At 35.6% G+C, this 24,189-nt stretch overlaps 1 protein-coding gene across 1 annotated transcript in view; it reads left to right on the forward strand.

The window, feature by feature from the left end:
• The first annotated feature begins 5,020 nt into the window (after window positions 1-5,020).
• LOC111052441 (glycoprotein 3-alpha-L-fucosyltransferase A-like) overlaps window positions 5,021-24,189 on the forward strand; it is a 35,409-nt gene continuing 16,240 nt past the window's right edge. Inside the window, exons 1-2 of the mRNA XM_039421731.1 lie at window positions 5,021-5,063; window positions 8,208-8,332. Coding sequence (XP_039277665.1) covers window positions 8,324-8,332 — 9 coding nt within the window. The 5' untranslated portion in view covers window positions 5,021-5,063; window positions 8,208-8,323. The remainder of the gene's footprint in view (window positions 5,064-8,207; window positions 8,333-24,189) is intronic.

Here is a 24,189-nt window from a genome sequence, read left to right on the forward strand (position 1 = left end):
CAACCGGAAATGGGTTTAATAAGGTTTATACATTGGCGGGCCAGCTTCACGGTTAGCTCGCCACCATCACCGATCTTGAAGATGAAGGTGTCATTTGATAGAGTGAATTTTGGGCTTTCATTCTATACCATTTTCAAATTTTGGGCTCGAAAAATACGACCGTGAGAGACTTCGAAAGTTTTCAAATTCGGCGGGCCAGCTTCACGGTTAGCCCGCCACCATCACCGATCTTGAAGATGAATATGTCATTCGATAGAGCGAATTTTGGGCTTCCATTCTATACCATTTTCAAATTTTGGGCTCAATAATTACGCTGCTGGCGGAGGAAAAACGTTATAGGCAGGGGGAGGGGGGGTAATGTATTAAACAAGGTCCCTTGTCGCCGCCAGGGAAAGTGTATTCCAGAGAAAATTGATGAGAATCGATGTAACAAGTCTTCAGCTATCATATGATACCACTTTCAATTTTTGGGCTCCATAAACACACCGTCAGCGGGGGGGGAAGGGTTGTAGGTAACCAGGTCCCTTGCCGCCCCACCATATCGAGCCCAAAATTTGAAACATATGCCAATATTTAGGGCTTTTTTTGGGCTTCCAGAATAACCAAGTTTCAATTTTTGGGCTCAACCGGAAATGGGTTTTATAAGGGTTTATACATTGGCGGGCCAGCTTCACGGTTAGCCCGCCACCATCACCGATCTTGAAGATGAATATGTCATTCGATAGAGCGAATTTTGGGCTTCATTCTATACCATTTTCAAATTTTGGGCTCAATAATTACGCTGCTGGCGGAGGAAAAACGTTATAGGCAGGGGGAGGGGGGGTAATGTATTAAACAAGGTCCCTTGTCGCCGCCAGGGAAAGTGTATTCCAGAGAAAATTGATGAGAATCGATGAAACAAGTCTTCAGCTATCATATGATACCACTTTCAATTTTTGGGCTCCATAAACACACCGTCAGCGGGGGGGGAAGGGTTGTAGGTAACCAGGTCCCTTGCCGCCCCACCATATCGAGCCCAAAATTTGAAACATATGCCAATATTTAGGGCTTTTTTTGGGCTTCCAGAAAAACCAAGTTTCAATTTTTGGGCTCAACCGGAAATGGGTTTTATAAGGGTTTATACATTGGCGGGCCAGCTTCACGGTTAGCCCGCCACCATCACCGATCTTGAAGATGAAGGTGTCATTTGATAGAGTGAATTTTGGGCTTTCATTCTATACCATTTTCAAATTTTGGGCTCAAAAAATACGACCGTGAGAGACTTCGAAAGTTTTCAAATTCGGCGGGCCAGCTTCACGGTTAGCCCGCCACCATCACCGATCTTGAAGATGAATATGTCATTCGATAGAGCGAATTTTGGGCTTCCATTCTATACCATTTTCAAATTTTGGGCTCAATAATTACGCTGCTGGCGGAGGAAAAACGTTATAGGCAGGGGGAGGGGGGGTAATGTATTAAACAAGGTCCCTTGTCGCCGCCAGGGAAAGTGTATTCCAGAGAAAATTGATGAGAATCGATGAAACAAGTCTTCAGCTATCATATGATACCACTTTCAATTTTTGGGCTCCATAAACACACCGTCAGCGGGGGGGGAAGGGTTGTAGGTAACCAGGTCCCTTGCCGCCCCACCATATCGAGCCCAAAATTTGAAACATATGCCAATATTTAGGGCTTTTTTTGGGCTTCCAGAAAAACCAAGTTTCAATTTTTGGGCTCAACCGGAAATGGGTTTAATAAGGGTTTATACATTGGCGGGCCAGCTTCACGGTTAGCCCGCCACCATCACCGATCTTGGAGATGAAGGTGTCATTGGATAGAGAGAATTTTGGGCTTTCATTCTATACCATTTTCAAATTTTGGGCTCAATAATTACGCTGCTGGCGGAGGAAAAACGTTATTGGCAGGTGGAGGGGGGGGGATAATGTATTAAACCAGGTCCCTTGTCGCCGCCAGGGAAAGTGTATTCTAGAGAAAATTAATGAGAATCGATGAAACAAGTCTTCAGCTATCATATGATACCACTTTCAATTTTTGGGCTCCATAAACACACCGTCAGCGGGGGGGAAGGGTTGTGGGTAACCAGGTCCCTTGCCGCCACCAGGGTATGAGTAATCAAGAAAAATCCGAAGGGAATCGATATAACAAGTCTACAGCTATCATATTATACCACTTTCAATTTTTGGGCTCGATATTCACGCTGTCAGCGGGGGGGAAGGGTTGTAGGTAACCAGGTCCCTTGCCGCCCCCAGGGTATGTGTTATTGAGAAAAATCCGATATAAATCGATGTAACAAGTCTACAGCTATCATATTATACACTTTCAATTTTTGGCTCGATATTCACGCTGTCAGCGGGGGGGAAGGGTTGTAGGTAACCAGGTCCCTTGCCGCCCCCAGGGAAGTTGTATTCATAATAATTCAACGGAAATCGATGTAACAAGTCTACAGCTATCATATATACCACTTTCAATTTTTGGGCTCGATATTCACGCCGTCAGCGGGGGGGAAGGGTTGTAGGTAACCAGGTCCCTTGCCGCCCCCAGGGTACGTGTTATTGAGAAAAATCAGATATGAATCGATGTAACAAGTCTACAGCTATCATATTATACCACTTTCAATTTTTGGGCTCGATATTCACGCTGTCAGCGGGGGGGAAGGGTTGTAGGTAACCAGTCCCTTGCCGCCCCCAGGGTATGAGTAATCAAGAAAAATCCGAAGGGAATCGATATAACAAGTCTACAGCTATCATATGATACCACTTTCAATTTTTGGGCTCGATATTCACGCTGTCAGCGGGGGGGAAGGGTTGTAGGTAACCAGGTCCCTTGCCGCCCCCAGGGTATGAGTAATCAAGAAAAATCCGAAGGGAATCGATATAACAAGTCTACAGCTATCATATGATACCACTTTCAATTTTTGGGCTCGATAATCACGCCGTCAGCGGGGGGGAAGGTTGTAGGTAACCAGGTCCCTTGCCGCCCCCAGGGAAGTTGTATTTCATAATAATTTAACGGAAATCGATGTAACAAGTCTACAGCTATCATATGATACCACTTTCAATTTTTGGGCTCGATAATCACGCCGTCAGCGGGGGGGAAGGGTTGTAGGTAACCAGGTCCCTTGCCGCCCCCAGGGAAGTTGTATTTCATAATAATTCAACGGAAATCGATGTAACAAGTCTACGACTATCATATTATACCACTTTCAATTTTTGGGCTCGATATTCACGCTGTCAGCGGGGGGGAAGGTTGTAGGTAACCAGTTCCCTTGCCGCCCCCAGGGAAGTTGTATTTCATAATAATTCAACGGAAATCGATGTTACAAGTCTACGACTATCATATTATACCACTTTCAATTTTTGGGCTCGATAATCACGCCGTCAGCGGGGGGGAAGGGTTGTAGGTAACCAGGTCCCTTGCCGCCCCCAGGGTATGTGTTATTGAGAAAAATCAGATATAAATCGATGTAACAAGTCTACAGCTATCATATTATACCACTTTCAATTTTTGGGCTCGATATTCACGCTGTCAGCGGGGGGGAAGGTTTGTAGGTAACCAGTTCCCTTGCCGCCCCCAGGGAAGTTGTATTTCATAATAATTCAACGGAAATCGATGTAACAAGTCTACGACTATCATATTATACCACTTTCAATTTTTGGGCTCGATATTCACGCCGTCAGCGGGGGGGAAGGGTTGTAGGTAACCAGGTCCCTTGCCGCCCCCAGGGTATGTGTTATCGAGAAAAATCAGATATAAATCGATGTAACAAGTCTACAGCTATCATATGATACCACTTTCAATTTTTGGGCTCGATAATCACGCCGTCAGCGGGGGGGAAGGGTTGTAGGTAACCAGGTCCCTTGCCGCCCCCAGGGAAGGAATATTTTCAGTGATTTAAGCAAAGGTCATGTTTTTTAAAAATATCATCATACAATAATCATTACGTGTATTATTGTTTCGGTTTCACTTGCAGTAATGTCTTTAGAATTAAGTATCACTAGATTATATCGATTATATCGAGTTGAGCATTTGTATTGTTATTGTCAGAATGAAGTTTGTCGTTCAATATGAGTTCTCAGTATGCAATACTCAACTACCCCGCTTTCTCTATTGAATTCGAAAGTGAATACTTCCTACAATGTGTGAATAGGGTAGGAAGTTCATGGAATTTTGGTCCGTGTCAGAGTGACGAAAAACATATTCAGTCATTTGAAATCGGCTGAATCAAAAGAAAGCTAATGGAACCAAGGGAATTTCCAGAAAGAACGATGTCATTCAATATTTGCTTTCAGTGTGCAATACTCATCCATCCTGCTTTCTCCACTTCAAAATTGAATACTTCCTTCCAAAGCTTTGAATAGGGGAGGAAGTTTATTGTATTTTGGTTCGGCGTCAGAGTGACGAGAAACTTATTCAGTCTTCACGAATCGGCTGAATCTAAAGATAATTTGACACAAGGCGGTATCTTTGGGCATGAAAGCTCAGAATAGTAATAATAAATAAAAAGGCTTCTTCTAGAAATGTGTTAGTTAAAGATATTCAGCCTAAGTGACAAAATCAATATATCAGAATTGTCTCCGACACTTTTGTTTCTAAAGCGTTCTTAGAGAATAAAGGAGATGTTGAAAATCATTACAATAGAATCGACCCTAGTCTCTGCAGATACATTTCTATAGTCAATAACAAAAGTTGAGCGTGCATATTCTCCTAGTTTGCTCGTTTTCAGTTTCGGAATTCATGAATAGACTTTTGTTTTGCTAGCTTGTTTTACAAGTGCGGCCCCAGTATGTTTTTCTTTGAAGGAATGATTTTGGATGGAGAGCCAACCCTCACATGTCCATGTTTACAATTTTCCATGTTGACGTCATTTTCTCATCACCCCATTGGCCATTGCCATTTTAGAGTGGGATACTAGAGAGCTTTCTTCAAAAGTTAAGAAATACTAAGGGCATCAGTTGAATTCAAACGTCTGTGTTCTTACAACGGCAGTGTCTTCGGCGCAGATCAGAACAGCATCCTCGGATACATCAAAACGCATCACAAGACAGGAATTGCCTTGCAATACGGTAAGATAATATTTACAGAGATTCCACTATCGATTTCATTGTAGAATATTAATTTCTTTGTATCCCAGTAGCCCCATATCAAAGAAATTTCAATTTAAACTTTTTTCAATCTCACTCTTGGATAATAAGAATAACGGTAATTGTTTATTTCACATTCATTCGTGTGCTATGTAAAACTTTAATATCAATCAATTTTAAACTAATTCTTAGTTAATAATAAATGACAATCTACTTTCTACCCTTTGTGCACTACGAATTATCCTGTTAGTTCTTGACCGAAATTCAATCAAAATTATTACATAACAAGTCTACAGCTATCATATTATATCACTTTCAATTTTTGGGCTCGATATTCACGCTGTCAGCGGGGGGGAAGGGTTGTAGGTAACCAGTTCCCTTGCCGCCCCCAGGGAAGTTGTATTTCATGGTAATTCAACGGAAATCGATGTAACAAGTCTACGACTATCATATTATACCACTTTCAATTTTTGGGCTCGATATTCACGCCGTCAGCGGGGGGGAAGGGTTGTAGGTAACCAGGTCCCTTGCCGCCCCCAGGGTATGTGTATTCAAGAAAAATCCGAAGGGAATCGATATAACAAGTCTACAGCTATCATATTATACCACTTTCAATTTTTGGGCTCGATATTCACGCTGTCAGCGGGGGGGAAGGGTTGTAGGTAACCAGTTCCCTTGCCGCCCCCAGGGAAGTTGTATTTCATAATAATTCAACGGAAATCGATGTAACAAGTCTACAAGGAATATTTTCAGTGATTTAAGCAAAGGTCATGTTTTTTAAAAATATCATCATACAATAATCATTACGTGTTTTATTGTTTCGGTTTCACTTGCAGTAATGTCTTTAGAATTAAGTATCACTAGATTATATCGATTATATCGAGTTGAGCATTTGTATTGTTATTGTCAGAATGAAGTTTGTCGTTCAATATGAGTTCTCAGTATGCAATACTCAACTACCCCGCTTTCTCTATTGAATTCGAAAGTGAATACTTCCTACAATGTGTGAATAGGGTAGGAAGTTCATGGAATTTTGGTCCGTGTCAGAGTGACGAAAAACATATTCAGTCATTTGAAATCGGCTGAATCAAAAGAAAGCTAATGGAACCAAGGGAATTTCCAGAAAGAACGATGTCATTCAATATTGGCTTTGTGCAATACTCATCCATCCTGCTTTCTCCACTTCAAAATTGAATACTTCCTTCCAAAGCTTTGAACAGGGGAGGAAGTTTATTGTATTTTGGTTCGGCGTCAGAGTGACGAGAAACTTATTCAGTCTTCACGAATCGGCTGAATCTAAAGATAATTTGACACAAGGCGGTATCTTTGGGCATGAAAGCTCAGAATAGTAATAATAAATAAAAAGGCTTCTTCTAGAAATGTGTTAGTTAAAGATATTCAGCCTAAGTGACAAAATCAATATATCAGAATTGTCTCCGACACTTTTGTTTCTAAAGCGTTCTTAGAGAATAAAGGAGATGTTGAAAATCATTACAATAGAATCGACCCTAGTCTCTGCAGATACATTTCTATAGTCAATAACAAAAGTTGAGCGTGCATATTCTCCTAGTTTGCTCGTTTTCAGTTTCGGAATTCATGAATAGACTTTTGTTTTGCTAGCTTGTTTTACAAGTGCGGCCCCAGTATGTTTTTCTTTGAAGGAATGATTTTGGATGGAGAGCCAACCCTCACATGTCCATGTTTACAATTTTCCATGTTGACGTCATTTTCTCATCACCCCATTGGCCATTGCCATTTTAGAGTGGGATACTAGAGAGCTTTCTTCAAAAGTTAAGAAATACTAAGGGCATCAGTTGAATTCAAACGTCTGTGTTCTTACAACGGCAGTGTCTTCGGCGCAGATCAGAACAGCATCCTCGGATACATCAAAACGCATCACAAGACAGGAATTGCCTTGCAATACGGTAAGATAATATTTACAGAGATTCCACTATCGATTTCATTGTAGAATATTAATTTCTTTGTATCCCAGTAGCCCCATATCAAAGAAATTTCAATTTAAACTTTTTTCAATCTCACTCTTGGATAATAAGAATAACGGTAATTGTTTATTTCACATTCATTCGTGTGCTATGTAAAACTTTAATATCAATCAATTTTAAACTAATTCTTAGTTAATAATAAATGACAATCTACTTTCTACCCTTTGTGCACTACGAATTATCCTGTTAGTTCTTGACCGAAATTCAATCAAAATTTATTACATAACAATATTTTCACATATATTTATTTTAATATATAATTGTAAACATTATAATATTGTTATAACAGTATAACTCCAATATATATTACTTGTATTATTGCAAATACATCGAAATCTTGAAATATTTGGTTTTTAGAGTATAAGCTAGGTTCATTTGAAATAGTTTCAAAAGAATCTATCCTTTTAATGAAGAGATTACCTATTGTTCTTGTTGTAAAACTGGGGCATTATGAAAGGTTCTTAAATTGTTTATGTAATGATCATAAAAGTGACTAGAACCGCCTCTTTTCTATATAAACAAAACGACTCTCAAGTTCTCATAAATTATTTTTTGTGTAGTTGAGAAGTTGATATTGTGGTAATTATTCATATTGAATGAAAAAGACTGAGAAATTACAATGGTGTAATAACCGGAACCGGTCTTTCTAATTATCAATAAATTAGTGGTTTTTTTGACAATTTCTCAGCCTTTTTCATTGAAAATAAATTATTTCTTGCGATTTAAAGTTCTCATAATTTATTACTATTCCAATATTTCTATTGAGATTATAGTATTATATTGAAATTTTAATAGCATTGTATTTTGACATTCTACATTAACAATTTGTTTCTTTTTGACAATTATCATCATAATAATTCTCATCACTGACAATTATCATCATAATAATATTCTTATCACTCTTACAACCTGATTGTCTTCTTTGTATCACAAGATTACATTGTCTTGAAAAATATATATTGATATACGGTACACCCCTCGTATGGACTTTAATATAGTATATTTTTGAAATTGCCAAGTGGCTAAACAATTGATACATTATCTGTTACATTATTTTATACTATGGGTTAAAATCCTCGCTTGCTGACTGCCGAAACTGAAATTTATATCTTATTATTTTCAGATTTATACCATCAACCTGAAATCTGTGGTGAGTCTGGTTCTCTTCAGTTTGTCGCTGATGCTGCCATTCATTCTTCCAGAGTGAGCTGTCAACAGCTACCATCAGCTGTCAACACCATGGACAAGGTAGGAATTTATTTTGAACACAGCTTAATTATCACACATCATAATATTATCTTCAATATAAATATTTATCTTGGTATTGAAACTCAGCAAAATTTTTACCTTATGTTTTAATAAAACACACACATATTCAAATAAATTTGAAGAAATGAAATAACCTGGCCCGATTTGAATACCAGAAAAATTCAGATAATTTTCAACTTTTCAAGAAATAGATTCATAGAAAATTCTTAAGCAGATATTCGAGTTATATCAATTATTTGAGGTTTCATTCCATGTAATTGAGAAACAGAAATTAAATATTGTAATGTTCATGTGAAGCTATTTAATTTATTGTTATTTTAAAAATAGTTTGTGTCATGGTTTCAATATCAAGTGTTCATGGGAAATCTTCTCTTTGTGAAAATATTAGTCTGTATTATTTAATAATGTACATTGATACACACGCTACAATATCATTATCAACAAATACTAATCATCAAACAAGTTATCATGATTTAACGAGAGCGATTTATCGTGATATTTCTACCTGAAACATTTCTTGAAAAGTGAAAAAATATTTGAATTTTTCCTTTATGCAATCAAAATATATTCGGTATATATATATTTATATATAAACTCCAATGAACTACTCAAATAATTTTCTGAAAGTAAAAAAATTAGTAGTCTACATTCATTTGGTACTTATGCAAAAAAAGAATTTCCAACCAATTAAGGCTGTGCAAAAGCTAAAACTAAACATTTTTCTGGTGATATTTTTAAAAGTTTCTCGATTTGTATATCATCAAGCAATCAAAATGAGAAAGTTTTCTCGGGAAAACATTTTTTCCGATCACTACTTCTTGAGATATGAGCGCCTCAAGTTTAAATTTTTGATACAAAACATTTCAAATTCGGTAAGAGAAAAATCCATTAGATTTGGAGGATTGATTCTTCATGCTATTATTGATCTAGTGAAAGTAGAATTTTCTAAAGATATGAATTTTTGATAAAGTTATTCAATTTACCAAAAATAACTCAACAAAAAGGTATTTTTGTTAGTTTTTATTAAATTCAATAACTTTCTCATAAATTGATATTTTCAGAAAAAAATTTTCTCACTAGATCAACAATACCATAAAGAATCTATCCTCTAAATCTCATGAATTTATTTCTCACCGAATTTGAAATGTTCTGTCCAATAACTTTAAACTTAGGCGCTCATATCTCAGAAAGTAATGATCGAAAAAAATGTTTTCCCGAGAAAACTTTTTCATTGTGATAGCTTGATGATATACAAATCGAAAAAAATTGAAAAAATATCACCAGTAGAAAGTTTATTTTTAGCCTTTGCATAGCCTTTTAATGTTTTGTATGTTGTTGAACTTTCATTGTTGTAATAGTCTTGACGATCTTAAGAGCCTTCGGCAATCTTGAGTCACATTATTTCAACACTAGGAAAAAATATCTTGATTACCGTACTTTCAGTTTTTAATCTTCAATATCTTTCGATTGTCGTCATTCAAATGTATAATTAGAAATCTCTCTGGTCGAATTTCTGTGCTCTACAACCTAAGACCAGATACACAGCTCTATCTCATATAGATTACCAGATACACCAGATAACAATGTTCCCCGTATTTCGAATAAAACATCATCTCACTCTATAACGTGGAAATTAATCTACAATAATAATAGAAAGAAAAACTGGCCTGACCGACCTACAGCTGAATAACGTGTGCAGGAGGTGGATAGACAAGTCGAAGAATAAAAACATTCTCAGATATACAAGTTTATTGCAGCTGTTTATTGCATTTCGACATCACAATCACAATATTGTTTGGAATTCATCTTTGCCAAACACCGCCTATTATTATTTTTAAATACACCGCCTATCATTTAAATTTATTCCAAGTTTCAATTCATACCTATCGTACAGTATATGGCAATGATAAATGATATGCACAAGAAAGTATACTGAACTTGAATTAAAACGTTGAATGCTACAAACAGTTACTACATTCTATAATAAACATTCTCCAACAGCCTTAAGACAGTTCCTCATATAATATTTTATTCTAATTCATATTACTAGAATATTACTGAATTATATGGAATAGGGGAATAATTCATATGAATAATTAATATGCAAGGGACCTGGTTACCCACAACCCTTCCCCCCCGCTGACAGCGTGAATATCGAGCCCAAAAATTGAAAGTGGTTTAATATGATAGTCGTAGACTTGTTACATCGATTTCAGTTGAATTATTATGAAATACAACTTCCCTGGGGGCGGCAAGGGAACTGGTTACCTACAACCCTTCCCCCCCGCTGACAGCGTGAATATCGAGCCCAAAAATTGAAAGTGGTATAATATGATAGCGGTAGACTTGTTACATCGATTTATATCTGATTATTCACAATAACACATACCCTGAGGGCGGCAAGGGACCTGGTTACCTACAACCCTTCCCCCCCGCTGACAGCGTGAATATCGAGCCCAAAAATTGAAAGTGGTATAATATGATAGCTGTAGACTTGTTATATCGATTCCCTTCGGATTTTTCTTGATTACTCGTACTCTGGAGGCGGCAAGGGACCTGGTTACCTACAACCCTTCCCCCCCGCTGACAGCGTGAATATCGAGCCCAAGAATTGAAAGTGGTATAATATGATAGTCGTAGACTTGTTACATCGATTTCCGTTGAATTATTATGAAATACAACTTCCTGGGGGCGGCAAGGGAACTGGTTACCTACAACCTTCCCCACCCCTGACAGCGTGAATATCGAGCCCAAAAATGAAAGTGGTATAATATGATAGCTGTAGACTTGTTATATCGATTCCCTTCGGATTTTTCTTGATTACTCATACCCTGGGGGCGGCAAGGGACCTGGTTACCTACACCCTTCCCCCCCGCTGACAGCGTGAATATCGAGCCCAAAAATTGAAAGTCGTATAATATGATAGTCGTAGACTTGTAACATCGATTTCCGTTGAATTATTATGAAATACAACTTCCCTGGGGGCGGCAAGGGAACTGGTTACCTACAAACCTTCCCCCCCGCTGACAGCGTGAATATCGAGCCCAAAAATTGAAAGTGGTATAATATGATAGCTGTAGACTTGTTACATCGATTTATATCGGATTTTTCTCAATAACACATACCCTGGGGGCGGCAAGGGACCTGGTTACCTACAACCCTTCCCCCCCGCTGACAGCGTGAATATCGAGCCCAAAAATTGAAAGTGGTATAATATGATAGCTGTAGACTTGTTATATCGATTCCCTTCGGATTTTTCTTGATTACTCATACCCTGGTGGCGGCAAGGGACCTGGTTACCCACAACCCTTCCCCCCCGCTGACGGCGTGATTATCGAGCCCAAAAATTGAAAGTGGTATCATATGATAGCTGAAGACTTGTTTCATCGATTCTCATTAATTTTCTCTAGAATACACTTTCCCTGGCGGCGACAAGGGACCTGGTTTAATACATTACCCCCCCCTCCCCCTGCCAATAACGTTTTTCCTCCGCTAGCAGCGTAATTATTGAGCCCAAAATTTGAAAATGGTATAGAATGAAAGCCCAAAATTCTCTCTATCCAATGACACCTTCATCTCCAAGATTGGTGATGGTGGCGGGCTAACCGTGAAGCTGGCCCGCCAATGTATAAACCCTTATTAAACCCATTTCCGGTTGAGCCCAAAAATTGAAACTTGGTTTTTCTGGAAGCCCAAAAAAAGCCCTAAATATTGGCATATGTTTCAAATTATGGGCTCGATATGGTGGGGCGGCAAGGGACCTGGTTACCTACAACCCTTCCCCCCCCGCTGACGGTGTGTTTATGGAGCCCAAAAATTGAAAGTGGTATCATATGATAGCTGAAGACTTGTTTCATTGATTCTCATCAATTTTCTCTGGAATACACTTTCCCTGGTGGCGACAAGGGACCTAGTTTAATACATTACCCCCCCCTCCCCCTGCCAATAACGTTTTTCCTCCGCCAGCAGCGTAATTATTGAGCCCAAAATTTGAAAATGGTATAGAATGGAAGCCCAAAATTCGCTCTATCGAATGACATATTCATCTTCAAGATCGGTGATGGTGGCGGGCTAACCGTGAAGCTGGCCCGCCGAATTTGAAAACTTTCGAAGTCTCTCACGGTCGTATTTTTTGAGCCCAAAATTTGAAAATGGTATAGAATGAAAGCCCAAAATTCACTCTATCAAATGACACCTTCATCTTCAAGATCGGTGATGGTGGCGGGCTAACCGTGAAGCTGGCCCGCCAATGTATAAACCCTTATAAAACCCATTTCCGGTTGAGCCCAAAAATTGAAACTTGGTTATTCTGGAAGCCCAAAAAAAGCCCTAAATATTGGCATATGTTTCAAATTTTGGGCTCGATATGGTGGGGCCAGCTTCACGGCGGTTCTATAAGACCTTGTTACACTACAGTAGGCCTACCTAACTATAAAGCTGCGTTTACACCGGAGTTGATAACATGACGTGTTATTAATAAAAAGTTGTCAACTTGACTGAATCGACAAAAATTTCACTTAACAAGAGTTAATAACTCGTGTTTTTAACAGAAAATTCCTTGTTATTAACAAGATTTATGTTTTCCATCGAGAGTTGGTAAAGATCAAAGGAAATGTGTTATGTTAATAACAAAAGCCTCTTTTATCGCATTAACTTTTAATAACAGGTTACTATCTTCCCCGCGACCCCCTCGCCCAGCATCCCTATCCTACAACTACAGCTGTTCCCTAATAACTACAGCTGCAGACGAAACACGTGACAAATTTATTAACTTTTGTTGATAAAAAAACTAGCAGCCAAAAGAAAATGTTATTAACATATGTTAAGAACTTTTGTTATCAACTCTGGTGTAAACGCACTATAATTTATTTACATTATATCAGATGAAGATCATTATGTTAATGATCACACCTGTTTCAATTTAAAGTATTTTGAAGACAATTTTTTGCTTTTTATTCCGGCTGTTATATCATATGAATAGTCTCGTTAAATGAAATCATATGGAAGTCAATTATATTGGTAACAAGATCTTGTTAATAACTAGGAATTTTCTGTTAAAAACACGAGTTATTAACTTTTGTTAAGAGAAATTTTTGACGATTCAGTCAAGTTAATAACTTTTTGTTAATATCTCGTGCTATTATTAACTCCGGTGTAAACGCAGCTTTACTTCCCAACTTCTCTATGCTTGCTCAAAAAAAATTTCTCTCCCTCTTATCAAATTTGGCAATTTCATTTTTAGTAATGTATGATTCAATGATTTATTATATATATACTTATATAGACACCCACTGAAAAACCTCTGGGTTTAGTACCGAAGGACCTCCAATGTAAATATTTTGTATGGTTCATTGTGATTCGATTCGCGTTTATTAGAGGTCTCTATCATGGATGGTAACCATTCTATGACTGTTTTAATTAATACTGGATCCGCCATTTTGAATCGGCCATTACGCGGCCCAGTCGCGACCCCCAAATGCGCATCAAGTGGTTCGGATATCCTGAGGTACCCTATAATCAGAATATTTGGGTCTGTTTCCATCTTCACGAAGTGCCCACGAAACCCTGTTTTTGAGCCATAAGAAGCCGGACTGTATTTTGTGACTCCCATTATAACAGAACCCGGCTTCATGACTTTACCAGCCATATCATCAGCTGTGTTGTTTACTATTCACCAGGTATATTTTTAATACAATAATAAATAATTATAGTAAATTATAGTAATAATGATTATAGTAAATAATTCTGCCTTCTCAAGATCGTCATCGGACGGACGGCACGCATCGGACGATTCGATTTGATGCATTGTTTCCAATTGGAGTGCGCATAATCTTTGATTTGATGCATTGTTTTCAATAGGAGTTACCTATACGTATAGGTATGCGCACACCAATTATTGAAAACAATGCATCAAATCTAATCGTCCGATGCGTGCTGTCCGTCCGATGACGATCTGTGTGCGCCTACCTTTATACCTCCATAGGTTTATGGAGCTTTACCTACTAGTGACCGCCAGGGTTGGAGAACTCGCTCAAGAACAGTTGTATTACAATCTTTGAAACCCGCAACTTTTAATTATACAGAGTTGATGAAAATTATGGAAACAGCTAAATATTTCTCTTACAAGATTAATTTGACAGTAGGTTTCATTGGGGATCCTATTTAAAATGAAAAATTACTCTTCAAATATTAGACCTACTCTTTTGCTTCAACATCTTTGATCTTCATATGAATAAAAATTCATTTTTTTATGAGAAGGTGGTTATGTGATACTTGATTTCGATACAGAGCTCCAAGAGAAATTAATGGCGAAAACCGCACATTTATTATATTTATCAAACCGTATCATTTTGTTGATGTAAAAAAGTTGTAAATATTACTTTGTATTAACCAGGTGAAATCATGTGTAACCGGGTGTGATAGCTCCCAAATAGCCTCAGCTGATGTTATGAATGAATGAATGGAAAAAAAACTGTAGTAATTGCATGCAATGAATTCTTCAGAGCTGACTACATGATAAAATCAGATATATTTTTAAATCCTGGAATAGGATGAAGGAGTGGGTCAATTTTGTTGATCAACAAACTTGACATGTAAAAAGATTCGAAGAATACGTGTTCAAAATTTGAAGCTAATTGATCAATTCTTTCTAAAGTTGTTGTAGAACATACAAGCAGACGGACGACTTTGGTCTTCAGTAAGTCAAAAGTGAGAACTCGCTGTCGCTTGTTCTAAAACGTATAATAATAAATAATAATTCATTGTAACACAAGACGTACCAGTATAAATTTTGCTTCATAATGTTCATATGGTATTCATTGGTATAACATAAAACTAAGTTAAAGTTAAATACGTTAATGCGATTAATTGAATAGCTTTTGAAATAATATAATCTCGTTTCGTGTTGCAATGGTGCAGAGAAAATAGAAATAAAACAACATAAAATGTTAAAAAAACCCACTAGGCTACTTCATTAAAAGAAAGAAACAAGTTTGTTTAACCTAACGCCACACCATCATCTCTAATATCTAGTGAACTTGAACGAGTGACCTACAAAAATGCGTAATAGGCCTAAGCGAAGTTTAATAAATTGATCGTTCACCATAATAATTCATGTGTTTAATTTTTCACTCCACATAATTGGATGAATGACTCGACTCATTCTTCCCATCTTTTCTCTATGCTTGAATCCATCCTATAGTTATACTTGAATCGACGAATAGGTTGCATTTGGAAGAGAATCCAAACGGAAGGCAGAATGAAAAGGAACATCAATAAGATTTTGATTCAAAATTTGCTCGTTTATCTGAGTATTGAAGAGCGTAAATTGTATTTTGAAAAGTGAAAGTGACATAACCAACATTTTGATTTGGACATTATAGTATAAATTGGAAATGGGACAGTTTTGGGCATGAGCCTGTTGTGCCTTTCCTCATGTTAAGTACTTGTAAACAATGTGATAAATAAATAAATAAATAAATAAATAAATAAATAAATAAATAATTTGAATACAAATTATAAGTTATATTGGAAACATTAAATGAAAATTTTATAAGAAGGAATTGGCGAATCTTTGTCGAGATTACAATTAAAATAAAATGGACATGAATTCAATTAATTAACTACCCTCACTTATAGATAGCTGCTATTAGGCCTATATTAGTTGCCTACCCAATTATTGTAAGTTGATGATTGAAATGTTAGCAGCAGGCTACCCAAAAACAATGTTGTTCGACTACAAGTTAAATTTGAGATTTTGTTTTTAAAAAGTTGTATAATACGAAACATGAAGTGGGTTTGATAATGTAGGCCTACAATTCACTTCAAGTGAGATCATACGCGCTTAATAACGACTTCAAAGTTTTCCTGGCATTTTGATAACGTTGATTGGTAATTTAAATTATGAGAAAGAGTTGAATGTTCCTCTAGTGAATAGAACACTAGATTGGTAGGCAAATATGTCGTTCTGCACATTGTTTCAATTGTTGAATTCGGTTGATTGCAAAAGTAAACATCCAATCACGTTTCACCTAGATTATTACAATTCTCGATCGTTTTGAAATCTGGAAAATACATCATTCAAAGTTCACCTTTATACTAACATAGTGAAGTGATCAGGCTTAGTTCATGATAATTCAACAAGTGGGTTGTCAGTTGAGTAGGCCTATTGTTTGTTTACAATAATTTTTCTTTAGATTCACCTGTCACTTGCCAGCATATAATAATTGGTCATTGGTAATTGGTATCTGATGTAATATTAAGTGTTCATTCTTGTTAAAAATACTAAAAAATATATTTTTACAATGATTAAATTATTAATATCGGGCACTGATAAAGATTATATTCCAATTTTTGAAAAAAGGGCACTGAAAAAAGTCGGCAAATAATAAATTCCATAGAATAATTGGATTTTCAATTTAAAAATATTCGTTGATGGAAGTATGATAATTGTAGGCCTACTGTATTTTATACGCTAGGGTAATTCAATATTTTCAGAATCCGTAGAAAGTTTAAAAAATTGCTTTCAAAACATCTTGAAATTTTGTCTGCCATACCCTTTAATGATAATGATTATGTAATAATTGGAAACTCATAAGAATAGGCCTACCATAAGATTATTTTTAGAAAATTTTCTTTCTTGGTTTTTAAAAATGTATTCAATAATGATGCGTAATTTTATTAATACATTCTTATTGCTTTTATTATTGTAAAAGTTGAATTTTAAACATGAATTATTTTCTTTGCTGAAAATTGCGTTGGCCCGGTTGCACAAAAGCCGGTTAAATTTTAATCGTGGTTAATTTCACGAGAACCAATCGGAGAATAAGACCTTTTTGAAAAGACGGCTATTAGTGATGTGGGTTCAATGAAATTGATTTCACCTTGTTTTATAATTTTTAAAAGAATAAGAGTAAAGTATCATATACTGTACATTATATCATTTTCTCTGTATCAATATTTACTAATAAAAATCTATTAATCCATCGTTTTCGACATGTTTTTTGAGTATTTATTCATTAAAAATTATTTGATCATTCTCATCATCCATCTAATAAAAAAGTAATATTATTAGTTCAAATTTATTCTCTTTGGACAATTTGGACAAAAAAAATACCGTCTTAATTTGTTTTATATTAACCTTCCGGTAGTCGCGCCTTACTCAATCACACGAGCAGTCACGTGTTGTATTTTGTACAACATCCAATTTTCCATGTGTTATGTACTCTGTTTACTGTCAAAACATATATTAATTGTATAATTACTTTTTCGCCACACTTGGATGTAATGAGCTGGTTTACGTGCGTCATATGGTGGCCGAAAGTGATTGTTTTCCGACCAGGCCGGTAAAACTTTACGGCCCTAGGGCTGTAAAATGACCTTGAATAACAGCTGATTCTGATTTGATATGAACGGGTTTACAAAATAGTTTATGAAACAGAATCAGTTTATGCTTCTAGAATTGAATAAAGTATTTTGCAATAAGATACTATCATTTCATTTGGATGAATGAAATACAAATAAGATATTATAAACTACTCAAATTCAATTTTCAGAGTATAATAGAATCTAACCTCAACCTCATAGTACTGCGTTTATCACAAAACCTGGTGGATAGTTTTGGAACTACTTGGGCAATATCCATGGTGCTGAACGTTTTAACAAATAGTTTATTAAACAGAATCAGTTTATGCTTCTAGAATTGAATAAAGTATTCTGCAGTAATATACTATCATTTTATTTGGATGAATGAAATAGAGGTAAGATATCTTCTTCTTCTATATAATAAGAGAGAGTGGGGTTGTGTTTGTTCGCATCAAAACATGTCAACTTGTGGATTGCATACCGGAAAAACGGGAATAATTTAGATCTCCAAATTTTGAACATAGATTCTAAAAATATCAATCTCGTGCACCTGGAAGCCCAAATTTCTATTTTCCTTCTAGATTTTTCAGAATATTAATGTTCAAATTCATCTATGCTACCGTAGGCTAATTGAAGTTCCATAGCCCAAAGTGTGTATTTTTATCAGCAGGTTATAAGACTACTATTTACAAACGTCTATGTAGCGCAGCGGTAAGAAGCTTGCTTACGGAGCGATGGTACCTGGGTTCAAATCCCCCGATGCTTCCCATTTTTTTGTTCTTAATTTTTTCCCTCGAAACGTATTATTATCAATTATTTTTTGAAGGAATTTGTTTTCATTACTATTGAACTTGGATTTTATCAAATAATTATTTTCAATGTAAAATTTTGCCACCAGTACAAATGAATTGGACATAGTCTTCATGCTGTAGGCCTATAATTTATTGAATTTCATAAGAAAAACATGAATAGATCACAATAAAATGAGTAATAATTTTTATTCTTCAGTTATAATGTAGGCTACTATCAGACACGAATTCCCAGTGAAACGAGTATTTTAGGTATTTTTTTTGGAATTGGGAAAACAAAAGGCTGCCTGATTCAAATTGAGGAGGATCCTAATAGAACTAAAATTTATTGATGTATTGGAAAAATCAATATGATTCTGTGAGGTTTCCAAGTATTATGTATTATTCAGTTTTCTATACTTTAATAACTAGATACTATAACTATACTAATAGCTAGAGCTATGACCTTCCACTTTTGTTTTCGGAACTGCTTAATAAACAATTATTCTCATATATATTGTTTATTTCTCTGTGTGGCGAAAAATAGCGTTCGCACCATGGGCAAAAATGTTTTTCCGGCTCTCAATCTTTTCTAGTCCTCGGCCTACGGCCTCGGACTTGAAAACCGATTTCGAGCCGGAAAAGTCTCATTTTCGGCCCTAGGTGCGAAATATACTATTTCCATCTTCTTGGATTATTTTACGCCTATGAACATTTGAATGATTACCATTTCAAAGCCCAATAAGGTACATCAAGCAAAGCCATCAATTCTGTGTTATTGGTTCGTTTACAGTCCCCATATACAGTCTTTCCTTACTTACTTGATAGGTACTTGTTGTCGTTGTCGAAGACTGGTGATTCCAGATAGATAGTGTCATGAACAAGGTTGGTTGTTAGCCATTTTGGCTAGTCGTTGGAGTAGAACTGATTCAAAAAAGGGGATCGTCCTCAAGTCAGCAAATGAGTAGAGTGGCCTGTCGTTCAGCTTCAGCTTCACTGTGCTAAGCAATTTATCTCTTGGTAAATTTCTCACTTCGCTGGGCAGCCTTCCCTATCATACTTATGCACTGTCGCGACTAAATGGCACTTAAAGACTGAACCATTGCTCGGTTGATACTGCAACTCAGTGGAGTGATGGGGGGAAAGTTTTGGAATACATAGGTGACTCAACTGACACTGTTGTACTTTTTACAACAGCGCGACTGCCGGAAGGTTAAACAAATATTCAAATCCATAAAATAATATTTTAGAATATTGGATTTTCTTTTGATATTAGATTAAATATAATCTCCGTTGCTAAACGTCAAGTCTGATTACCTACAAACAATTTATAAAGTTTCAGTTTGGCTGCTGCCAATCAATAATAGGTATTTCTTTAGTGTTAACTACTTTCAAAAGCTCTGTTCCTTTCTTTTACAAATACATGAAAAAGGAAATTGATTTTAACTATCTGTTTCACTCTAAGGTGAAAAAGAAAATCGTTGGAACCGTTTTCGAGAAAACCGTGAAAAACATGTTTTTTTTAGTAATCTATATATTATATAATAAGAGAGAGTAGGGTTGTGTTTGGGTTCGTTTGTTTGCATCAAAACATGTCAACTTGTGGATTGCATACCGGAAAAACGGGAATGATTTAGATCTCCAAATTTTGCACCTAGATTCTAAAAATATCGATCTCGTGCACCTGGAAGCCCAAATTTCAATTTTCCTTCTAGATTTTTCAGAATTAATGTTCAAATTTCATCTATGCTACCATACATGAAGTTCCATAGGCTACATTGTTGTAGCCCAGAAGTGTGTTTTTTTATGAGGAGGTTATAATGCTTTTACAAGACAATCATTTTCGAACGGCCGTTTAGCGTAACGGTAAAACACTCGCTTTTGGAGCGATGGTTCCTCGGTTTGAATCCCGATTCTTCCCAATTTTTTCCCTCGAAACGTATTATTATCAATTATTTTTTGAAGGAATTTGATTTCATTACAATTGAATTTGGATTTTATCAAATAATTATTTTAATGTAAAATTTTGCCACCAGTACAAATGAAATGGACATAGTCTCCATGCTGTAGGCCTATCATTGAATTTCATAAGAAAAACATGAATAGATCACAATAAAATAAGTAATAATTTATATTCTTCAGTTATAATGTACTATCAGATACAAATTCGCAGTGAAGCGAGTATTTTAGGTATTTTGTTTGGAATTGGGGAAAACAAAAGGCTGCCTGATTCAAATTGAGGAGGATCTAATCGATACTAAAATTTATTGACGTATTGAAAAAATCAATATGATTCTGTGAGGTTTTCAAGTCTTCTTCAGTTTTCTATACTATAATAAAGGAAAGAACTGGCTTTTACACGTAAGGAATAGGGAATTATGTTTGACACATCATCACGTCTGAAATACTCAACTGATTAATTTGAATTTTTGCATATAGATTCATAATTAACCGGGGATGGTTATATGCCTATTTTCAGTTCTTCAAGATTTCATTACGTTAAGTTTTCAATTTGTCATGCTTCCAGTTGTTGTATAGAAGCAGCTGAACATTTCTTTTAAAAGGGACATTAGATGTAGCTATGATTGGGGATCCTATTCGAAAAATAACTTATTTTCTGTCGCACCAATTTCTCAAACCGTTCAAAAGTTATTCTCATTCAAAGATACTGATAAATCATCCATCTATACATCATATTTACTATAATAATATAAAGAAAGAAAGAGCTGGCTCATACACGTACGTGATGTAGGAAAATTATGTTTGACGCATCATCATGTCTGAAGTACTGGACTGATTGATTTGAAATTTTGCATAAAGATTCTTCATTAACCGAGGATGGTTATAGGCCTATTTTAAAATTTCGAATTTTTTATTACGTCAAGTTTTCATTTTGCAAAGTTTTAAAATAGACCCTTGAGAAGCACGGGTTACCCACTAGTTATTAATGAAATCCTCATAGTATAAGGACCTTAAGTTTAAAATTTCAAGTCAATCAGTTAATTAGGAATGGAGGTTACCGTGTTCACATATAATATCGGGGCACCGAGCTTCGCCCGTTATTTTTTTTATTTATTGACAATAATTATTTTCTAAAATGATTGTATTTATATTTCACAGCTGGCTATATGTCATCTTATGAATTTCGGGGATGCGATATTTTTATTTTTCACATACTCACTCGCTCACTCACTTTTTTACTATCAACAGCTGTTTCAGCCAAGGATGAATTATCCTTTTCATGTCGTTCAGCAAGTTTTCCCAAGGATGAGACCTAGTGCAATCGGATTTTTATATCATAAACGTACTATGTTCCAAATTTCGTGAAAATCATTAGAGCCGTTTTCGAGATCCGTTGAACATAAATAACCATATAAATGTATACAGAAATTGCTCGCTTAATATAATAGGATACACACACATACATGTTTTTTTGAAAACTTTAAATTAGGGTACATTAATTTTTTTGGGAAAGCAATACTTTCCTTACCTATCCTATACTATTAAACAAGCAATTTCTGTTTATATGTTCAGATGTTTGGATGTTTAGATGTTTATATGTTTGCAATTTCTGTATTTGTATATTATGGTATTTTCATATCTGGTTATTTTTATATCTGGTTATTTATGTTCAACGGATCTCGAAAACGGCTCTAACGATTCTCACGAAATTCAGAACATAGTAGGTTTATAATTTAAAGATTCGATTGCACTAGGTCTCATCCCTGGAAAAACTCGCTGAAGGACATTAAAAGGATCATTCATCCTTGGAGGAACAAATTTCGTCGTTTGTCGACGGCAGAAGATGCTGTGCCTGTGTGGGAGATCATTCGAACAGCTTACCGTATCTCGCGAGAAATATTATCTAGAAATTTTAATAGACTATCAAAATAGTCTGATTTGTTGACATGACATGGTTTATCACTCTAAATTAGAGTATATCATAATATTCAAAGTTAATCATTATTTTACAGTTTATAGTGATTAGTGAGTGTTATTTTGTTATTCAATTTGGTTTGTAAACAATCTAAATTATAAATTTTCTGTTTTTAAATATTTTGACTGAAAATTGGACCTGGATTCAAGTGTATGAAGCATAACCTACTTTTTGGACCATTTATAGTGTATAAATCAAAATTCGGGGAAGAAACAGTTTTAGGCTGTGCCTGTTTGTCCTTCATTTTGAAAAATTGTGCTCTGTTTATCAATAAATGATGTAATATTACATTTTTCTTCTCACATTTGAATCGAATCTTCAATTCGAGATCTATGGAACTTTATAGTAAATGTCAGAGTTATCAATAGACGGACAAATTTTTTGACGGAGAATTTTTTATCGTAAATGTTTGTTGCATTGTTCCATAATGTCACCGAGGCAGGGTTAACAAATTACTGGATAAACAGTTTATTTAAATAGAATATGTATAAAAAATTTAAAATAACATTTTCAAAATAAAGTTTTATTGAGAACAGATGTAGAATGTGAATTCTAAACTTATAAGTTATAATTTTTTGATGACGTGTCTGTGGAGATCGATATTGAACAGGGCGTTGTCTTTCGTGACTGGCAACTTGTGTCTTTTTCCTGTTCGATCTTCTTCTGAAACTAATGGCTGGCTATGTTTGTGTTGTAAAGTTTTGCTCTAAATCATTTTCGTTTATTAATGTTTTAAATTGAGTTTTATATAAAATTTGTGCTGTTTTGGTCAGATTTAGCGGTTTGTATTGTCAAGCCATTAGCCACTGTGTTTCAACTGTAAACTAGATAAGTATTTTTAGTTCGTAATAACTCTGAAATCATTAGGCTTGTAAGTTATTGTTCTTTGTATATTTCTGTGTTTTGCCAAAATTTTCATCTGAAGATTATAAGTTAATTTGCTCTGAAAACTGGATTTCTCATTCATAGGCAATAGATCCATTCACAGTTTATCAAGAATCTATTTTATTGGAGCCGACAACTTTCCTTAGGTGATAGGTGTTAAATGCTATTCCAACCGTTTAAGGAAAAATTGGTAGAACGGCAAATGTTACCCCTCTGGTGGGACCGAATTACAAAATAAATATGTCCCAAATGGTACACTATGAAATCCCTGGTTATAAAAATTATTAGTAGGATAGATATCTTGATAGGTTATGAATGGTTTGTTGCTGAGTGGGAAATCAGTTCAAGAGAGATCAAGTTTTAATGAATCAGTGCATATTACAAAATGGCATACAATATGAAAAATATTAAAATTGATGATGAGTTAATAGCTGCCTTAACACAACTGTTTGATAAGCAAGATGCTAGGTTAGACCAAATGTTTAAAAATCAAAATGCTAAGATTGATAATTTGAAACAAAATCAAAGTGCTAGGTTTGATGAGATGAAGCAAGAATTTGCTAGCATTAGACTAGAGCAGGTTAGTATAAACCTTCTATTGAAAAATGCAAATGAAACAGTGAAAGATAATCATGAAGATGAAAACAAATTGAAGCAGGATGATAGTAGTGTTAAGTTACAAGATCAACTCATTCAAGTTTCTGACAATATAGGCCTAGTTACTGTTGTTGAAAAAGTCAACCATAGTGAAAGTGTAGAATTGAGTAAAGAAGTAGGTAGGGAGTTGTCTTCATTGAAAGTCAACTATCAAGAAAGTACTATTGCTACATTGAAGGTTAGGAAAACAGTAAACAAATCGAATG

The sequence above is a fragment of the Nilaparvata lugens genome, chromosome 2 (genome assembly GCF_014356525.2).
Source record: "Nilaparvata lugens isolate BPH chromosome 2, ASM1435652v1, whole genome shotgun sequence".
NCBI lineage: Eukaryota > Metazoa > Arthropoda > Insecta > Hemiptera > Delphacidae > Nilaparvata > Nilaparvata lugens.